At 42.5% G+C, this 19,500-nt stretch overlaps 1 protein-coding gene across 4 annotated transcripts in view; it reads left to right on the top strand.

Moving 5' to 3' along the window:
- Positions 1–602: 602 nt before the first annotated feature.
- The window catches only part of RAP1GDS1 (Rap1 GTPase-GDP dissociation stimulator 1), a 100,459-nt gene continuing 81,561 nt past the window's right edge, over positions 603–19,500 (top strand). For 2 of the 4 annotated variants that reach the window (XM_033160486.1, XM_033160485.1), the window contains exon 1: positions 606–903. In XM_033160486.1, the coding sequence (XP_033016377.1) occupies positions 900–903 (4 nt within the window). In that variant the 5' untranslated portion in view covers positions 606–899. Of the gene's footprint in view, positions 904–19,500 lie in introns of all 4 variants that reach the window. The other 2 variants (XM_033160488.1, XM_033160489.1) reach the window with 2 other exon arrangements.

Below are 19,500 nucleotides of genomic sequence, written 5' to 3'. Positions count from 1 at the left end.
CCCTCCGCCTGGCTGGGCTCAACGTGCATTCACCATTGTTCCACACACAAAAAGGAAACGCACACAAGCCAAGCCCTTATCTTCTGAAGAACTGTATACAGTACTATAAAACCCGTAAGCGCAGCACCCATGGCTGGGTCTCGCAGAGGGGCAGCAGCGTCCAAGCCAAGGGCAGGTGCGGCGGCGGCGGAGACCCTCCCTGCAGGCGGATCGCAGGCCACGCGGGGCTCCTCCCGGGTGGCGCTCTGCACCCGCCTCCCCCTCCTCCCGCTGCGCTGCTGCCTGCCTTTGTGTTTCCTAAAGAAGGGCCTTGCCCGGATGTACGGAAAGGCACTGACTCATAATCCAGCCGGCATACACAGTAGCAGAGAGAAAAGGATCTCGCCCGCCAGACACCCCGTTTCACTCCCCTCAGGGCAAAGGGAGGAAGCAGCAGCAGCAGCAGCGAGGACTATTGGCCTCGGCCGGCGCGCGCCCCCTGGCGCACGCACCCCGGAACCGTCCCCTGTGCCTCCGCCTCCTTTCGCTGCTTGCGAGTCAGGGCGCGGGCGCGGGCAAGCCTCCCTCTGCCTCCTCCAGCCCGGCGGCGCGCGCGCGCACGCACTGGCGTGCACACACACACACACACGCACACGCACACCCAGGCACGGCAGGAAAGGCAGCGAGCGCCCCTGCTGCCCCCTGCCTCCTTCCTAGCCACCCGCCCCTCTGCTCTCCTCTGGCCGCCGCCGCCTGTCCGTGCGCCTCTTGGCCGCAGAGCAGCTGCACCGGCCTCGGGCCCCGCCTGTCCTTCCCTGGCCACTGGGGAGGCGGCGAGAGCGAAGCAGCACCGCAGCAGCCGGGTGGGGAGAAAGACTCTCCCTTCTCCTCCTCCTCGCCCCATTTCTCCGGGCGGAAACATGGGTAAGTCACCTCAAACCTCCCGGCGGGTCGCAGCGCGGGTCCCCCCTTCCAGGGCTCGCCAAAGGAAGCATCTGTTTGGGGGGAGGGAGGGAGGTCCAGGCGGAGTCCGAGGAGGTCGGAGAGTTAAAGGGGCTCGTTGGCGAGAGGAGGGTCCCTCGGTCTTTTAGGGGTGGCCGGGAAATGGGGCCGGGAGGTTGAAGGAAGTGGGGCGTTCTCCCAACGCCACCCCCTCCCAGGCTCTCCCGGGCGCACGTTGTGTGGCTTCTTAAGGTGCATCCTTTCCCCGTTGCCCTCCCCCCCCACCACCATTATGGGCCACCACCTCATCTCCCCAGTTTGCTTCCCTCTTTCTCGCTCCGTGTCCTACAAGCGGGAGAAGGAAGCGGACTTCATGCAACTTCCTCATCCGCACAAAACCCGGGGATGGAGCTTGGGCTGGGTGTAATGTGCTTCTCTTCTCCTCCCCCCCCCCCACCTGCCTTTTTCTGATTGATGCTTTCCACCTTCAGCCTCCCAGGGATGTTGCTTTCTTAGGGTACAGCAGGGGTAGCGGATGTATAGGAAGCACATGACGACACAGACTCGGTTCTGATCGAAGTCGTGACTGCCGTGATTGTTAAAATAAAAGTAGATGCTGGCTTGGTTTAGGGTGGGTTGAAATGGATGTTGCCTTCAGTGCATTTCTTGGTCACACCAAATCTGTGTGCCTCACAATAAGGACCCCATTCTTAACTTAAAATGCACCAGCGGCCTTTCTTAAATATTAAGTTGATGCAGCCCTTGTGATTTTACCAGTAAATCAAGCAGCTTAATTAAGCTGAATATCAGTCTAATAAACTTAACCTGAAATAATTTGGCGTGGTGCATTCATAGGCTGGCTTAGTTTCTCTGTATCAGGTAAATTATCTACGGTGTGTGTTTGTCAGTGTGATAAAGCCAGACTTTGCAGTATCCTTTTAAATATATCCATAATTACCGTAATATATGTTACTTGATGCTCTCTTCTGTCTCTTGTAAATCATGACTTTCTTGTGATGTAAGGCAAGCTGTAGATTTAAGGCTGCAATCTTGCATGAACCTACTTCTGAGGAAGCACGCACAGGATTGCACTGTCATTTGAGAAAGTAAGATTAGCATAGAAATCGGCAGAAAAACCTGTGTTGGTCTTGAAAGTAGTGGGTGTTAACTTGCTAACTCAGCTTTTCTAAGGCCTGGCTCTCCAAAGTGCTGATTGCATTGAAGATTTTCTTGGATGGTTTTGCCAGCTGAGACATTTGTCTAAAAACATGATAGGAGGTCATATGATGCAGCCACCTTGCTGAAACTAAGCAGGACTAGGTCTGACCCATGCATGGATGGGAATCTACCTGAGAATTCTATGTATATTCCCTTGAGTTCCATGAGGAAAGAAAAGCAGGATATAAATATACCAAATGAACCTACTGCTGCCTATGGCCCTACCTTGTTTTCAGACTAAAAGAAAAACATTATGTAGGGTATTATATATCCATTATTAACTTCAATATATAGAAGGGAAACAGGAATTAACTAGCTAGTTACAGTGGAGAAATAGTGTCATTGATCTATGGGAAAGATAGTGTCAAATTCAAAGAACAGGCCAAGATTTGTTACTTTATTTTTTTTAATAAATAAAAATTATTTAATAAAATTTAATAAATAAAACTGGCATATTTGTGTTGGTCATTGCTGGCACATAGACTGTTTCAAAGGTGGAAAGCATGTAGGAAAGGCCTACCTCTTCTATTTTTAAAATAGAATATTTCTTGCCGGTAATGTCTAGAGATGGTTACTACTTACAACAAGCTACCAGGCGACTGGTTGTTTGCAAGCCTGTATTAACCATAGCTCAGGGGAATTCTTGGGATATCTTCCAGCGTTTGAGCCTACAGAGGTGATCTTGGTGTGATGAGGTATGGGATACTTGAGCAGTCATGCCAGCAAGGAGGATTGGGAAGGAATCCAAGCAACGCAGCAAGCAGCAGAATTCAAGCAAAGCAAAAAGAGTACAGAGTATACAAGAACCAGGCAGATATAAGAGGGTAGGATTTGCTATAAAACACAGTAGGGCAGTACACCATACCTTTTCCCTTTTGGGGGCTGCTTGAGGGAACAGTGAGGTCATGGAAACTAAACTGGTTTCAATGGGTGCAACAGCTGGAGTCCAGGGTGCTCTTGAATTTCACCCAAGACAGAACCTGGGAAGGAACCCTGACTTTTTTTCTTTTGAGACAGAAGCATTTTCAGAATGGAACACACATCGCGGCAGATTCTAGCTTCTGAAAACCCTGTGATTACTTATCCATATTGTAATTTTATATAAATAATATTTATAGTATAGTGGTTATATATCTTACCCTTCAGTTTCCAATAAAACCCAAAGGGGGTTTACATCAACAACCCGAGAAGTTAGCAGCATGGGTAAGTTAAGAATAATTTAAAATCCTGGGTAAAGAAAAGATCTTAACTTGGTTCTACAAAATGAACGTGACTGGTGCTGCAAGCAAGTTCTGATTTTTAACTGCCTGCTGGCCAAAATGGAAACAGGGCATTCTTGGGGTACTCTAGAATTACATGTTTATGCATTGATTCCACCTGATGTACCCTATACGGGAAGTGAAATGCCGGTCACTTGCCATGCTGGGGTCTTGGCAACTAGAGTTATGCATGCTAATGATCTGTGTCTGGCATGGCTAGCAGCAAGTGGTGAAAACTGTTCCAGAGGGTCTTGGAACCTATGCGGTGGTGACATAGCCAGAGTGCCTGTACTTGGGATGCTTTGAACTGCGTATGAATTAAGGCACCAAGACTGGCTTCTTGCTGCAAGCTAGTAGTGAACTGCAAAAAAGCTATTGTGAGATTTTCGACAGGAGCCAGTGGATCCATCTACTGTTCCCTGCCCAAATTTTACAGAGTGGAACCGTCTTGCTGCTGTTCACCCTTAACGTAGGATTTGGAGTGAGTCTGGATGCTGCTATAACACCATTGGTAACAAGTACATTGTTCCTGAGGCTTTCTTTCCATGTGGCACCTGACTAAGGTTCTTTTGGTTGGCTGTTGGATCTTTTACTGCCCAGACTTTCACGATTACATCATTCTTGTTGAGTAAGACCTTCCTGTAAGCTGTATCTCTACACGAATGCGTATATTTAACAATGCCTCTGTTTAAGTGGTTCGGTAACTTTTCTGTCAAAATTGTGGCATCTCTGTCTTTCTCTTCTTTCCCCTCCTCATTACGTTTCCCCACTTGGAATTGCAGTCTCAGGTATGCTTATTTGGAAGCTGGGGCCTTTGATTACACCTAGGTGTGTTTAGAATGACAGGCTTGGGTTGCAGCATTGGATCTTGTTACCTGCCCTTCTTCCTTCTACCTCCCTTTTTGCAGCACTGGGTTTGTAAGTTTTTTTGGGGAAACCTGTAAAGTTGCTGCACACAAAATCATGGTAACAGTTCTGTTATTATGAGAGTTATTCTAAAGACATTGCATGTAGCACAGAAGTAGTGGCAGAATAAAATTTACCTTATCATAGGAACACAGGAAGCTGCCTTTCATTGAGTCATGCCTGTCTTTCTCTACATCAGGGCGGTCCAGCTTTTCATACCAAGTGGGCCACAAGAGTACTTTGACACAGAACCCGTGGGCCACACACTGCCTTGCCACCGTGGAAGGGGAAGGAGGAGTGAGGCCAAAATTTGACACACACACACACACACACACACACTGGCCCTCTTCTTCCTTCCAAAGCTGACTAAGTGAGGTGTGGCTTTGGGAAGGAGATGTGAGGCTCTGGCAGGGTCCTAGAGTCCTCCTTTCCTTTCCAAAGCTGGGAAAGTGTTAACTAGGCTTTGGGTAGGAGACTGGGACTCTAGGACCCTGTCGGAGTCCCATGCCTCCTTCCCAAATCCCAGCTCCTCACTTACCTGACTTTGGGCAGGCCAGATTGCTGCAGGGGGCAGGGGCTGTCAAATGTTGCCTCTCCTGCGGCCTCACATTGGCCCGCCTGCTCTACATTGACTGGCAGTGGCTCTCCTGAATTTCAGACGGGCTTCCTAGCCCTACCTAGAGAAGCTAGGATTGAATTCGGAGCCTTCTGCAATTGAAGCATCTGCTCTGGCACTGAGAAGAAGTTGGGAGAAGAACTTCATACAGCTATGAACAGGAGGGGTTTGTGCACTGTGGGAAGACAACCATAATCATGAAGGCTGCATCAAGGGAGGTTGGCTGTAGAAATGACTGCTGAGAGCAGTTCCCCCCCCATCCTGGTTTTTGCATAGCATGCACATATCGTGATTTGCGATATACTGCCAGGTCAAAAATCATGAAACCGATATCACAATACGGACTTTAATCTGGTTTTGAATGATATTGCCCAGCCCTGTTCCCAGCACACACAAACTCTGGTTTAATTAGTAAAGCCAATGTAACCCCATAGGTCCTGTTATATTCACTCTGGTTCCACAGCCACTGCATCACTTCCAGAAGGCTTATTTTCTGAAGTGTTGCTATTATGCATTTCGTTTGGAGGGGAGGGGAGGAGGGAAGGGTTGAATGAGAGGAGGGGGAAAGAGGACAGAAAAGGCTGCTGGTTAGTTGGCTGTAGGTGGTTCTGCAAGCATCCCTGCTGTTATTGAGGAAGTCACCATAATCAAAGCTAGAGTGCCTGTACAGTTGCCCTCATTTTCTGTCAGCAGGGCACTCACCAAACTTTGCAGAACCATCTATCTTTGAAGACAAGCCTTTCATAAGAACTTTTTTTAAAATAAAACCTAGCAAATTGTAATGACTTTTCTGTGCTCAATAATTGTAGTATGAAGCTTTTGAGGTCTTTGTAGCAGCTTTCATGTTAATCTTCCTCTCTGCTCTTTACAAGGTTTATTTTCTGCACTTTATAACAGCCTGAGAAATAATGTATTGAGGGTGTTTTTTCCCCTCCAGTACTAAATGTTCTTTGTGAGCTCCTACCCACTTGGTAAATCATGTTGAAGAATCAAACATTTGCTTCTCTGAGCACTAAATTGCTAAGTCAGTTTCATGATTAAATGTTTTGAATCTTCTACCCAGAAGAGGGTCATGTATGCAGTTGGGTTTCATATAGACCTTGTAAACATTAATATTCTAATCAAAAGATGTATGCCATTAATATATGTACATAGCAGTGTGTGGGAGCTCTGCAACTGTAATAGGTTGGCTGTCACTTATCTAAAGTAATTTTTCTGGAAGTGACTTTTTGAGGAACTGAGATTTTGTTTCTCTTGAAATTTTTGGCCTGAAAAATAGTGTACACACACACACAGTCATACCTCAGGTTATGTACGCTTTGGGTTATGTACGCTTCGGGTTACGAACTCCCATAACCCAGAAGTGCTTCCCGGCGCAACACAATCTGCGCGTGCGCAGAAGCAGTCTGCACCTTCACACATGTGCAAAGCGCGTTTTTCAGGTTACATACAGTGACCCGGAACAAATTGAGTACGTAACCCAAGGTACCACTATATTTCATATGCCAGTTTGTATGATTCATTGAATTCATTTGCAATTATTATATGTGACAAAGGTTGAATATCTTGCAGTTGGACTTAGGACAGATTTACAAAAACAAAAATCTCCCTTACCTTTGGTGAATAAGTATTCAGGTGCCAAAACAGAAGTTTCCATTCAGGCCATTAGTAGTACTCAAATACTTAATGGTTGCATGTGTAAATGGGCTAGTAACTTTTATGGATGTGTTTTCAGGCCTGTCTCATATAGCATGGCATCCAGCATCAAATTAGCTGATGCAACAGGGCTTCTGCTGCACCCAGCTCTGGGGTGGAGGAGAAAAGCAGGATGTTGCCCTCATGGATTACATGTGGGACTATGTTGCAAATTTGCTGCTGGTTTGCTGGACATTTATTAATTTTTTATTACTGTTGGTGGAAATTTCATTACAAACTAGACTTCAGTAGATTCTCCCCCCGCCCCTCCGGATCATGTATTGTCCTGAACCCCTGGTCTACCTGGCAGCAAGTCAGTAAGTCAAATCCAAAGTTCAAGACCAGGGTCATTCTGCACAAGCAAAGTCAAAGGTCAGGAAACACAGTTCAGGGTCAATCCAGTAGGCCAAGTCTGAAGTCCAGCAGTCAGGATCCAGTCCGGAGTCAAACCCAAACCACAGTCCCATAGCATCCAAGCCAAGGTCCACCAACATGGCCACTTCAGCAGACACAGCACCTCAGCTCTGGTTCCTTTTTCTACTTTGCTTGCTGATTGCAGCAACTGGGCTTGATGAGGCATGTGGCCCTCACCTGTCCTGAGCCTACTCCAGCTGAGGAATCACACCCATCCTCCCAGAGCTAGCGAGCCCCACCTGGCCAACTAGGGAGCTGGGCTGTGGGCCCTTGGCTGCCTCAGCCACCTAGAGCTCCCCGCCACTGCTCCCTACACTTCAGTGCCCACCATGTTCATGGAGACAGGGACCTCTCTGCTCTGGTGATGGGTCCTGCTGCTCTTGTTCCTGTGCATTGACCTCCATCCCCTCGCCATCTGCCATCACTCTGTGAGTACTTTCTTCCTCACCCCCTGCTTGCCCTGAATTGTCCCAGTACCAGCAAATCCCATTGCTGGGATCCTCTTCCTTCTCCCCATTGTACTGCCACTTCATGACATGCATAAGCATTGGCCAATATGGTGGTAGCAATGATAAAATACTGTATATTGTTTATGTAACACCTGGTGGGGGAAGTGCAGGTAGGGGAAAGCATCTTTCAGGAATAAGAGCGTGCAATATACTGAGATTTCAGTTCTTGGGTTGCTTCGCTTTATATGGATTTAGGATTGTTGAGTTTTGAAATCTGTTAATAGCTTGGAGTTCTTTTTTGATGTGTTAAATACTTCTAGTTTAAAAATGTGTTAATAAAATATAGGACCTTGTCCATTGAGAAACCATATTGGTGTCTCCATGAAGTGCCAAGGTCCCTGTCAAATGGTCAGACTTGTGAGGCATCAAAATCTATGCAACAAAGGCATTTGGGGCTACAGAGTATATTGTTATTTTTCTGTTTTGATATGATTGAAGACGCATAGAAGTGCATCTTTTGTTGTATTGCTATGTTCTTGGTTTTGGAGGCTTTGGGGCTGAAAATAGGATTATAAATAATAGTAGTTTAGAAAAACAGTGAGGAAGGGGCATATAGGTAAAGTTAAAGGGACCCCTGACCATTAGGTCCAGTCGTGTCCAACTCTGGGGTTGCGGCGCTCATCTCGTGTTACTGTCCGAGGGAGCCGGTGTACAGCTTCCGGGTCATGTGGCCAGCATGACTAAGCTACTTCTGGTGAACCAGAGCAGCGCACGGTAAATGCCGTTTACCTTCCCGCTGGAGCGGTACCTATTTATCTACTTGCACTTTGACGTGCTTTCGAACTGCTAGGTGGGCAGGAGCTGGGACCGAGCAACGGGAGCTCACCCCATCATGGGAATTCGGGGCGTATAAATAACGGCTAATAAGGGTGCATAATGATGCATGGTGTAGTATAGAATATAGAAAGGGATAAATTTTACAACCTTGATCATAATACCAGAACCTGGGACTATGTTGAAAGAATCAGGATAGACAACTTCTTCGCACAGTGTGCAAACAAAGAAGTTTGCTCTGTTGGGATGTAGTGAGGGCCATCAGCGTGGCCTTTACAAGAGGCCAGTTTATGGAGGATAAGGCTATTGAGAGCTAGTGGACATGGTGGCTATGTTCTGCTTCCACTGTTGGAGGCAGGGTGCGTAGGGGATGGGGGTTGTGCTGTTGTTCTCCAACCCTGCTTGAGGGCTTCACACAACATCTGGTTGACTACTGTGAGAACTGGATGCTGGACTAGATTGCCAGGTGGCCTGATACAGCAGGGTTCTTCTTATGTTCTTAGTAACATGGTGGTGCAGACGATAATGAGAAATGTTTCTGTTATCTCATGATTGCTGGGGTGGGTAGGTGGGTGGAGGCTGAAGCCAAAAAAGGCAACTTGCTTAAGGGCACCTAGTGAGTTCATGGTTTAAATGGGCTTCATAGCTCATGTTTAGGGGCAAGTCAACAAGGAATTTCTCCTTTGCAAGCCCCATTTGAAATGATTTATCAGTGATTTATGTACAATTAGCAGCAGGGGAATCCTTAAAAATACTGTATCTTCCTTTATATGCAAGGTGCTTTTTAATTGTATACCATATTGATTTTGGTAGGATAAGCTTTGTGGCTTAGATGATCTTGTAGTTGACAGTATAACTCTTCACCTAAATCTTTCATTATTATTCTTCCAGCATGTAGCATCAGACACTCTAAGATCAGCAGTAAACAGACATCAAGCAGTGATGTGGGTTTAATGAAAAAGATTCCAGAAATTTTCTGGATGCCCTGGAAAGTGATCTAATCTAGTATTTATTTTACTTTTGCTTAGTAAAGAAAGCTAGACACTTTGAAACTGCCATACTTGTCCAATACTGTATTTGCAAGTAATAATTTGTGATTTCTTTCCAAGGAAAATAAAGCACTGAATTTTTTTCTTCCCACGTTGCTGACATCAACTTTCTTGCACAAATGTTTTAAACAATTTCCAAGTTATTGGCTTGCTCTTTTCACCTACTGTAATGCAAAATTATTAGTCCTGACAGGGAAATGCTTCCCTAGATAGAGTACTGCAACCTCTAACTCACTCACTTTACTTACTGGTATATCTCTGCTTTTCATTCTTTAACACTCATTTAGCACTCTTAAGGCTTATTTCACTATAATTTTGCCAAACTTTCTCTGTATTCAAATAGACTTAAAACCTTAATACCTAACAGACACAGTAACACCAACAGTATATGCAGGAATATAAGAACTTAATTCATGAAAGGGCAGATGTAGTAGAAACTGTTTTAATTAAGTATTTGAAAGGAAACTTGTTTTAGGTGTTTTAAAAGGAATAGAATGACTCTGCATAAACTGTGGCTGAGTTGAACTGTAGCTCTTGGTAAACATTCTTATACAATTATTCTATACTTTTAATAATAAAAAGAGATTTAAAATATAACTTTCTGGAATAAAAGAAAAAAAAATACCCAAAGGTTTATCTTCCCACCTAAGTGCAAGCAGAGAAGGAGCCTGGCAGATTTTCCCAGGAGAAAAGCATTGGATCAGGATTTCCAAAACTTGGGTCTATAGTTGTTTTGGACTACAACTCCCATTATCCCTAGCTAGTAGGACCAGTGGTCAGGAATGATAGGAATTGTAGTCCAAAAACAGCTGGAAACCAAAGTTTGGGAAACCCTGGTCTAGGTGCCACCATAAGGAAGGTCTTGCCTGCAGTGCCCACTTTTAGTATTCTGACAAAGGTGGTATAAATGTAGACATGTGCCTTGCACCTCTGCAAATGTATTTTGTCCATGACTTTAGGAGATTTAACTTAGATATGTACTTTAAGCATTTATTCAAATTAAAATATGACCATGCTTGTTTTTCAAAGTTACTGTCACTTGAACTTGTTGCATGGCCAGCTAGTTCTATATGTAGCTGCATATTAGCATCTATACTGACTTCATTGTTTCACTGCTTTTTGCATGTTGTGATTACTTAAATAATAATTTGTTCTGCTTTTCTCCTGAACTATGCTGTTTGCTTCCTTCACACCCTATTGTAGATTGTTTGCTCCCAGGTTGAAAGATAAACGCAAGTGGTTGAACCAGGAATTTCCTTCCAGATAGACAGAAGTAATTGGTTGCTACTGCAGAGCTTGTCTTCCATTCTAAAATGGAAACGTTACAAGAGATGCTGAGGGCCATTTCCAATATTATTCAACACCTCCATTCTAAATGTGTTTTGTTGGAAGGAAGTGCATTACTTTCAGGCAGGTGCAATTTAGGATCACAGCCAAAGGTATTTGATAAACAGCACAGCATTAAAAAAAATAAAAATCTCAAGGTGGCTTAGAATTAAAAACAAACCACAGTCCAAGAAACACTGTGAATTCATTAACATCTCAAAAATAACACTGTGATAGCACAATGGAAAAAAAAGAACCATAGCAAACAATGTTGAAAATTAGGATACCAAAATCAAGCCATACCTGTAAAAAGTTCCCAAACTTCTTCCCAGATAAACATTTTAAATATATATTAATATTTTAGGTAAGCTGCTTTGATATTTTTTCCCTCAGGGTGGAATATAAATAACAGTAAATAGGTGAATATTGTCTAGCTCTCAGCCCAAGATCCACCGAGAAGAAAGATCTGTGGAAAATCCTCTGAACAACATGAAGAAGAAATGTGCTGCACTGTCTGTCGTCTTTCTTTGTCACAGGGATAATTAGAAGGAACTAGAAGAAGGGTCATGGAAGGGAGGTTGTCTGAGAATCTAGCAAGATGCTTGACATGATGGTTGCCACACACCATGACTACATGGGGTCGCTCTTATAGGAAAGGGTCCATTTTTTTTTTATAAAGATTTTATTATTTTTCCATATGCATATATAAAGAAAACAAAACATACACCAATACACTGAAAATACGAAATACAATACACAATAACAACTCAAACAACAACAAAATGAACATAAGAAAAACACATACAAACCTGTCTAAACACTAATCTTTATCTCATTCTTGTTTTTTTCTTCTAAGCATAGGGGACTTCCCCCACACCCTCCACTGCATTGTTAATCCAAATATACTTTAAGTAGCTATATATCTACTTTCATAACTAATAACCATCTTATTTGTCCTTAGATTCATTTGTTAAAAACATAATTCTTAATCTATTCCCAAAATCTTCAGACATTCTTATTTATATCTTATACTGTAAAATTCTTACCACAACTTTAACTTATATTTATCTAGCTTAAGCCTATTCAACAGCTAATTCTGCTCAGATATTCAATTTTACACTATTAACTAAATAATCCTTAAATTTCTTCCAATCCTTCGACACCTTCTCCTCCCTCTGGTCTCGGATTCTCGCGGTCAGTTCAGCAAGCTCCATAAAGTCCATTAACTTCATCTGCCATTCTTCCACCGTTGGGATCTCTTCACCCTTCCAGTTTCTTGCCAATAAAATCCTAGCTGCTGTTGTGGCATACATGCTGTTGGCTGGGTATCTGTTCATTGGTCATGCTCAAAAGGAAAGCCTCTGGTTTCTTACTAAAGGTAATTTTCATTACCTTTTTGAGTTCATTGTAAATCTTATCCCAGAAGGCTTTAACCCTTGGGCATGTCCACCACATATGATAAAAGGTACCTTCCACTGATTTACATTTCCAACACAAGTTAGTCATTGACGGATTCATCTTAGCGATTTTAACTGGTGTTAGATACCATCTATATAACATTTTCATAATGTTTTCTCTTAAGTTATTACAAGCTGTAAATTGGATACCTTCCTTCCACAGTCTTTCCCAGTCCTCTAACATAATATTATGTCCCACATCTTTTGCCCAATCTATCATTGTTGATTTAACCATTTCATCTTTCGTATGCCACTCTAGCAGCAAATTGTACATTTTGGAGAGGTTTTTTGAATTCGATTCTATTAGCTCTGTTTCCAGTTTTGATTTTTCAACTTGAAAACCAATCTTCTTGTCTGCTTTGAAAATCTCATAAATTTGATGATATTGCAGCCAGTCGGTGACCTCGCTTTTTACCTGGGTCCATTTTAGCTGGAGACTTGGTGGCCCACGTGATGGTGCCACCTTCCTCCAAACATCTCCCCTTCCCTTCTCATTTCGTAGACCTCATGACATTCCATCATAAACCCTAGACTGGCTTCCTGTCAACTTTCGGATCTTGCACAGATTCCATTCAGAGTTTCGTTTCTCTTAATCAAAAAATGGTGATTGCACTCTCTAAAAAAACAAAAACCCATCAGAAATTTTTGAATTTGTTTGTTTGTTTTGTATATCACCCTAAGATCAGGGCGGTTCACAACCTAAAATCACAATATTTCTTTAAAGGAAATACTGTGCATAATAAAGACAAAGACAACCCAATAAATCACCCCTTCCTTAACACATTTAAAAAGGCGTCAGATGTCAATCAATGAAGGGCATGGTTAACAAGGAACGTTTTCGCCTGGCACCTAAAGGTGTATAATGTAGCGCCAGCTCAACCTCTCTGGGGAGAGCATTCCGCAAACAGGGAGATTTGATCGTTTGAACCCCGGCTTACAGTGTGGCTGTCTTAAAAAAACAACACACCTTTGTAACTATAAATAAAAACAGTTTTAGCAATCTTATACCTGGCGGGGGCGTTGTAGGTTCTTCCAGTTGGGATATTGAGTAGAATATAAGCATAAGAGTCTTTTCTCATACAGGGGCTGGAAAGCAGTAATGGTGTGCTAGCAGCCTGGCAAAAGAAAGTAAAAGACTCTTAGAAATGGGAGGCCTCAAACCACCATTTTCTGTGCACATAGAGCTCTCCCATTCACACCAATGGTAAGGCAACTGCCTTTCCAGCTCCATATTAGTTGTGTGCATTAGCTGCCTCTAATGCATGTGAGTGGAAAGGAAAATCTTTAATATGAAAAGGAGTTCTGTGTGGTTAGTGAGGATCACTTGCAGAACTCTGAATTGTGTTAGGTTTTTTTTGTATGCAGTATAAGAGATAATTAGTCACTTTTGTTGGAAATAGGGTAAAAGTACTGCAGTTGAGGCCAGGGAACTGAGTTTAAAAAACCCAAAACATAAATGATGAAAATAGAATTTTTCTCATCCAGTGTCACAAACTCCCAGTTTTCAGCTTTACAATAAATTAATATATTGCAGGCCAATTCTGTGCATGTTTACTTAGAAATTATTTCCATTGTGCTCAGTGGGGCCACTCCCAGATAACTGCATCTATATTGGAACTATTTAAAACTGTGTATATACGAAATTGTTTTTAAATATTTGTATTGTTTGTATAGGTTTAATGTTTTTATTGGTTTATATACGGAATTGTTTGTGTACTTTTATCATTCTATTTGTTTTATAATTGTATATTTTATAACTGTAACGCAGCCTGGGGCCTAATGGTAAAGGGCAGGTAGGAAACCAAATAAATAAGCATGCATATGTTTGTAGATGGGATGGGATGAATCTAGAGGTTTTAGAATGAAAGTGTGTAAACTCCTTGGTAAATTATTACTCTATTTTGAAGTACTCCTATTAAAACCTAGAGACTTCCAATACATCTTACAGTGTATTTAACAATGAAGATATCTCAGGGTTTACTTTATGGTGTACAGAAGCCTTATGCAATTTTAATTAGTTCTCTCATGCACAGGTAAGAACCCTTCAAAATCAGAATGCATAGAAGGAGTATATTGTCAGATTAATAATACAAGACTCAGTCATGCTATCTGATTTAATCAGAACTCCTTATTGATTTTAACAGAGAACTTGCTTAAAAATCAGTGGTGTTGTATGGACCTTTGGTAATTTTTCTGTGAAAAAAATACCACCAATTTAGCACAAAGAACACCTTAGAAATATTTCTACAGACCGTAACGGAAAGAAATATACAGTACAATAGTCGGTTGATATCTGCCTGCATTGTAATAATTTTATAAGGGTTATCTAGATCAGTGTTTTTCAACCACTGTTCCGCGGCACACTAGTGTGCCGCGAGATGTTGCCTGGTGTGCCGTGGGAAAAATTGAAAAATTCAAGAGAATTACTTTATATATAGTCAATATAGGCACAGAGTTAAATTTTTAACATTTTCTAATGGTGGTGTGCCTCGTGATTTTTTTCATGAAACAAGTGTGCCTTTGCCCCAAAAAGGTTGAAAAACACTGATCTAGATAAATGGTTCGATTCCGGGTGGAATCCTGAACCTCAGCAGGACATTATTTTGAAACCCCTGCCTGCGCAGAAAAGACAGAGACCAGACCAGAGTTCTAATGGAAAGCAAGGCGGCTAGTAAGCCTGATCTTTATTAACAAATACTGTTGCAACAGGGTCCTCACTCACCACATGCTGGATGGAGGAGGAACCCAGAAGAAAGGTCTGCCTGACCTTATATAGACAATTTAACCCCCCCCCCACGCTGCCTTCAAGACCACCCCCAGAAACATCATGGACACATCATGAAGGGGAGGGTCTGGTGGCAGTAATATGAGCATCCTGGACCCTGCCTCCTCTTGCCCTCCACAAAACCCATCGAGTGAAACAAAGGAGATATTTACATTTCCCAGCTTCCCAGCCAAATTAATCACACCCTTTTGTCTACAGGTAGGTAGCCGTGTTGGTCTGCCATAGGCAAAACTAAAATAAAAAATCCTTCCAGTAGCACCTTCTAGTTGGTCTCTAAGGTGCTACTGGAAGGAATTTTTTATTTTATTTTGTTTTGACCCTTTTGTCTGGCACTGGTATCAGGATGCCAAGGATTTTCACTTTAATTCCTGAGAAAATGGGAATGTTCCCCCAACCCCTCCTTCCTTGCAGAGAAGCAGTTTGTCAGTTTGGGAGTGAAAAATGGCTCTTAGGGCTGTTTCTCCTGTGGTGCCCCACACATGTGTATATGTGTCTGCTTGGTACAGTTATAACAAGTATATATATATAAAAGGCCTTAATATTCTTACAACACCTGTCTCAGGAGACAATGAAACAACAACAACAATAAATTATACCCTACCCATATGCTTGGCTTGCCCTAGCTTCTCTGGGCAGCTTCCAGCAAAAATACAGAGGGAAAGAAAAAGAGGGGGGAAGAAGAAGAAGAAGAAGAAGAAGAAGAAGAAGAAGAAGAAGAAGAAGAAGAAGAAGAAGAAGAAAACATTAAAAACTTCCCTATACAGGGCTGCTTACAGATGCCTCCTAAAAGTTCTATAGTTACTTATTAACTGACATCTCTTTGACATCTGCCGGTGGATGTGATTTCCGAAAAGGCCTTCTGTCTGGTTCCCTATAATTTTTCTTCTCACAGTGAAGCAACTGCTAGAAGGTTTTCAGAGCTAGATCTCAGTGTCCAGGCTGAAAGATGGAGGTGGAGATGCTCCTTCAGGTTTACAGAGTGTGCATTTAGGAGTGTAGTGAAACCATTGGAGGGCTACAGAGGGGGTGTTCGGGGAGGGGCAGTATCGACTGCTGGGGGACACGCCATGCTTCTTCTGGGGTGGTATGACAACCTTTGGTACCTACCACACACTCTCACCTCTCACCTGTGGCTCCTAGAACCTGGCAGCAGCCACACCCTGGAAATGGCTTTGACCAGCTGGCTAAACAGTGCAATAGCTTAGACATGCATTTATTTCAGTGTGTCATCTTAAAAGTGCTGATGATACGTTTCTGTTATGAGAAAACAGAATAAGAAGCATGATATATATTTATATAGAATAGAATACTTGTTCAGTCTTTGCAAACATACGTTGTACTTAGAGTAGATCCACTGAAATGAGTAGCTCTAAATTAGTCATGTCCATTAATTTCAGTGAGTATAGGTACGACTACTCTATGTCTAACATTGGGCATATGCGGTTGTTTCTAAGCTATTATATTCCCTCCAGATGAGTCTTAGGCATTGTTGAATTTCCAGGAAAGGGTAAGCTTTCAAAATGTGTAGCAATTGATACAGATTGATTTATATGTGTCTTCATAATTTCCCTCATAACAAGAGAGTTTAGTCAAAGAGGCTCTTTAGGCCTAGCTCACAGCTGTGCTACTTGGGTTGATGGGACTTGTAGGCAAAACGTCTAGACTGAGGGCACCAGGTTGAGGAAGGCTAGCCTAACACCACATTGTTGGAGGTTATTTTTTTTTTAGATCCACTCTGTTCATGTAGGCCAGGGGTCAGCAAACTTTTTCAGCCTTGGGCCGGTCCACTGTCCCTCAGACCTTGTGGGGGGCCGGACTATATTTGAAAAAAAAAATCCATGAATGAATTCCTATGCCCCATAAATAACCCAGAGTTGCATTTTAAATAAAAGCACACATTCTACTCATGTAAAAACGCCAGGCAGGCCCCACAAATAACCCAGAGATGCATTTTAAATAAAAGGACACATTCTACTCATGTAAAAACACGCTGATTCCCGGACCGTTCGCAGGCCGGATTTAGAAGGTGATTGGGCTGCATCCGGCCCATGGGCCTCAGTTTGGAGACCCCTGATGTAGGCAGCCAGCTTAAGAACTTTTAAGTTACACATTATCTCTGGCATCAGCAGCTGCTTGGTCTTGCCTACAAGGCAGAACTGGCCTTGTACCTAAGATATTCATATATTTTTAGGCTTAAAAAAGCTGATTACATTGGGCCAGAGGATTTTAGGAAGACAGCTGAGAACGGTGTGTGTGTGTGTGTGTGGAGAGAGAGAGAGAGAGAGAGATGCCAAGAAGGAAAGCCCTCATAGAGTGGGAAAGTATACAGCAGCATGAAAATCTTGAGATAATGGCTTTTCCAGCCTTTAGATGATGATAAAGTCGTGTATTCCCAGAGGGCTGAAGGAGCCCACCAGGTTCACTGAACAAAGTCTATTGAATGACACATTTCTGAGGAATGTAGCTGTTTAGAGTTGGAAAGAATTGAGGTGGAAAAGAGTAAAGAATTCAACTAGCAAAATTAGAATTAGTACTGAAAACGGTATAGTTATCCTATTCGAGTATTTGTCCTTGCTGATGAATAGTCAGATTCAGATATTAACATCCTTGGTAACTGACAGTTTCAGCTGGCTGCATGGAAATTTTCAACACAGAACTCTAACCCCTTTATATTTGAGATTTTCATAATTAAAACCATCAATATCCAATAGAAGGCACTCAGCTGAGAGTAGATTAATACTGTACCATATAAAATCCAAGATGAAATGTTAATAAAAATGAAATCACCATACTTTATCAGAACTGTCAGCATTAATTCTAATCTTGTTTACAGAGCAAATATTGCAGCAATGCATTGAGATTTCTTTGCAGCTATACTTAATTGTTCCGACGTAAGATAATGGGGGTGGGGGGGGGGAATAGAAAAGGCAAAACACTTAATGAGGAAGCTTCTCCATTCTCCCAAGATGTTAAGAGAAGATTTGGTTACCTGTGGAGATAGGCACTAAAGTTTCTAGTATGAATTAATGGACTGTTTGAACTGCAGTTAAAAGAAGGATGGGATTCAAATTGTTTAGTTGCATTTCAGTTTCAAAAACAAATTAATGTAGGGCGATATGGGAAACAGAGAAAATGTAGTTCCCTGCACTGAGGTTATGTTCATCAGACATTATAAGCTTCCTACTTCCCTGAATAGACATTAGGGAAGGCTGAAGATGTCTTACTTGAGATCTGCACAGGGGAAAAATGTTCACAGCTGACTAGTCTTAAAGAGCATTTAAAAATCCAGGAATTTTGCAATGAAAAAGTCGTCCTTTCCCCAGTAAATTATAGAATTGTGAGCCAGCTCATGTAAGCAAGTCTTGAGTTTTGAATTATCTTAAATGTAGTTTTACCAAGTCTTGGATTATATGATAGTGTAATTGTAAATTTAGGACTTAACTGATTAATTAAAGGGGTCTGCTGGATCCTGATAATTTACAGAAAGAATTTAAAATGCCAATGGACTATTATATCTGTAATAGGATGAATTTATATCCACACTTAAGGGCATGCCACAAGGCTGTACAGTAGAAGTTCCACCAGCCCGTAAGTGTTGTAGTATCTGACATTGGGTAATGTAGGGAAATCTGTCCTTGACAAACATGGTCAAGGTCAGTGAAAGAGCTTTCTTGTGTGTCCTTGCACTGAAGACACAACTGAGCTCAAGCGTCTGTTTGAAACATGTGGTGAGAAAGACAACATGCTCCTTTTTTCTTTCTTTTTTTGGCACCTAGAGAGGTACTGCATGCAAGTACCGCACCCACAAAAGGTGTAGGTATGTATTTTCACCCACATCTGAAAACTAATTAGAATGCATACTATTATTTCTCTTAGACAGGCTGCAATAAGTGCCATGGGGCACGATGACGCATGTTTGCCTGCACATACAATTTCTTGGATGTACATGGATCGGCCTGGTTGCTCTAGTGCAGTTTAGTCGGGTAGGAAAGCTGAAAATAATGCCAATATATTTCACCAACCAATGCGCCCCTTTGGTTTCAAAGTCTAAAAAGCCTGGGACACAATTTTTCACAGCCCTCTAGTGGCTATGCTGGCTCCTTTACTAGAAGTAAGGTATTTAGTGTCAACTCTGGAAGTATATACTCAATTCTGACCAAACAAATATTTTCCTCTAAATACATTACTGCTGGTAAATGAGCCACCATAGTTGCTAGACGGCCATGAAAATTTGTGTCGCAGGCTTTATTGTTTTATTGTTAGAAGAGCACCCGCTAGCTTAAAGCTATCCCTCTTGCCGTTAATTGCAAGGTATTTCAAATCACTTTCCTGATTATGGGCCTCCACAGCCACCATTACTCAGAGAATATATATTTTCAGTCCTTAAGAGAAGATTAGTCCTTCTCCTTCTCTTCATACATGGAAACCTGGGAAACTTATGAAAATGCAAGTCGAGATAGTTGGGGCATTTTTGAGGGGATTACACCCCTTAATCTGATAAAGGTCCCCCACCCCTGGTTTAGCCTCGCCATAGGTGAGGTAAGTATGAGTATAGGGGTACACCTGACTGG

The sequence above is a fragment of the Lacerta agilis genome, chromosome 9 (assembly GCF_009819535.1).
Source record: "Lacerta agilis isolate rLacAgi1 chromosome 9, rLacAgi1.pri, whole genome shotgun sequence".
NCBI classification, from domain to species: Eukaryota; Metazoa; Chordata; class Lepidosauria; order Squamata; family Lacertidae; genus Lacerta; species Lacerta agilis.
The sequence above is the reverse complement of the archived record's forward strand: the minus strand, read 5'-3'. Positions and strand labels throughout refer to the sequence as shown.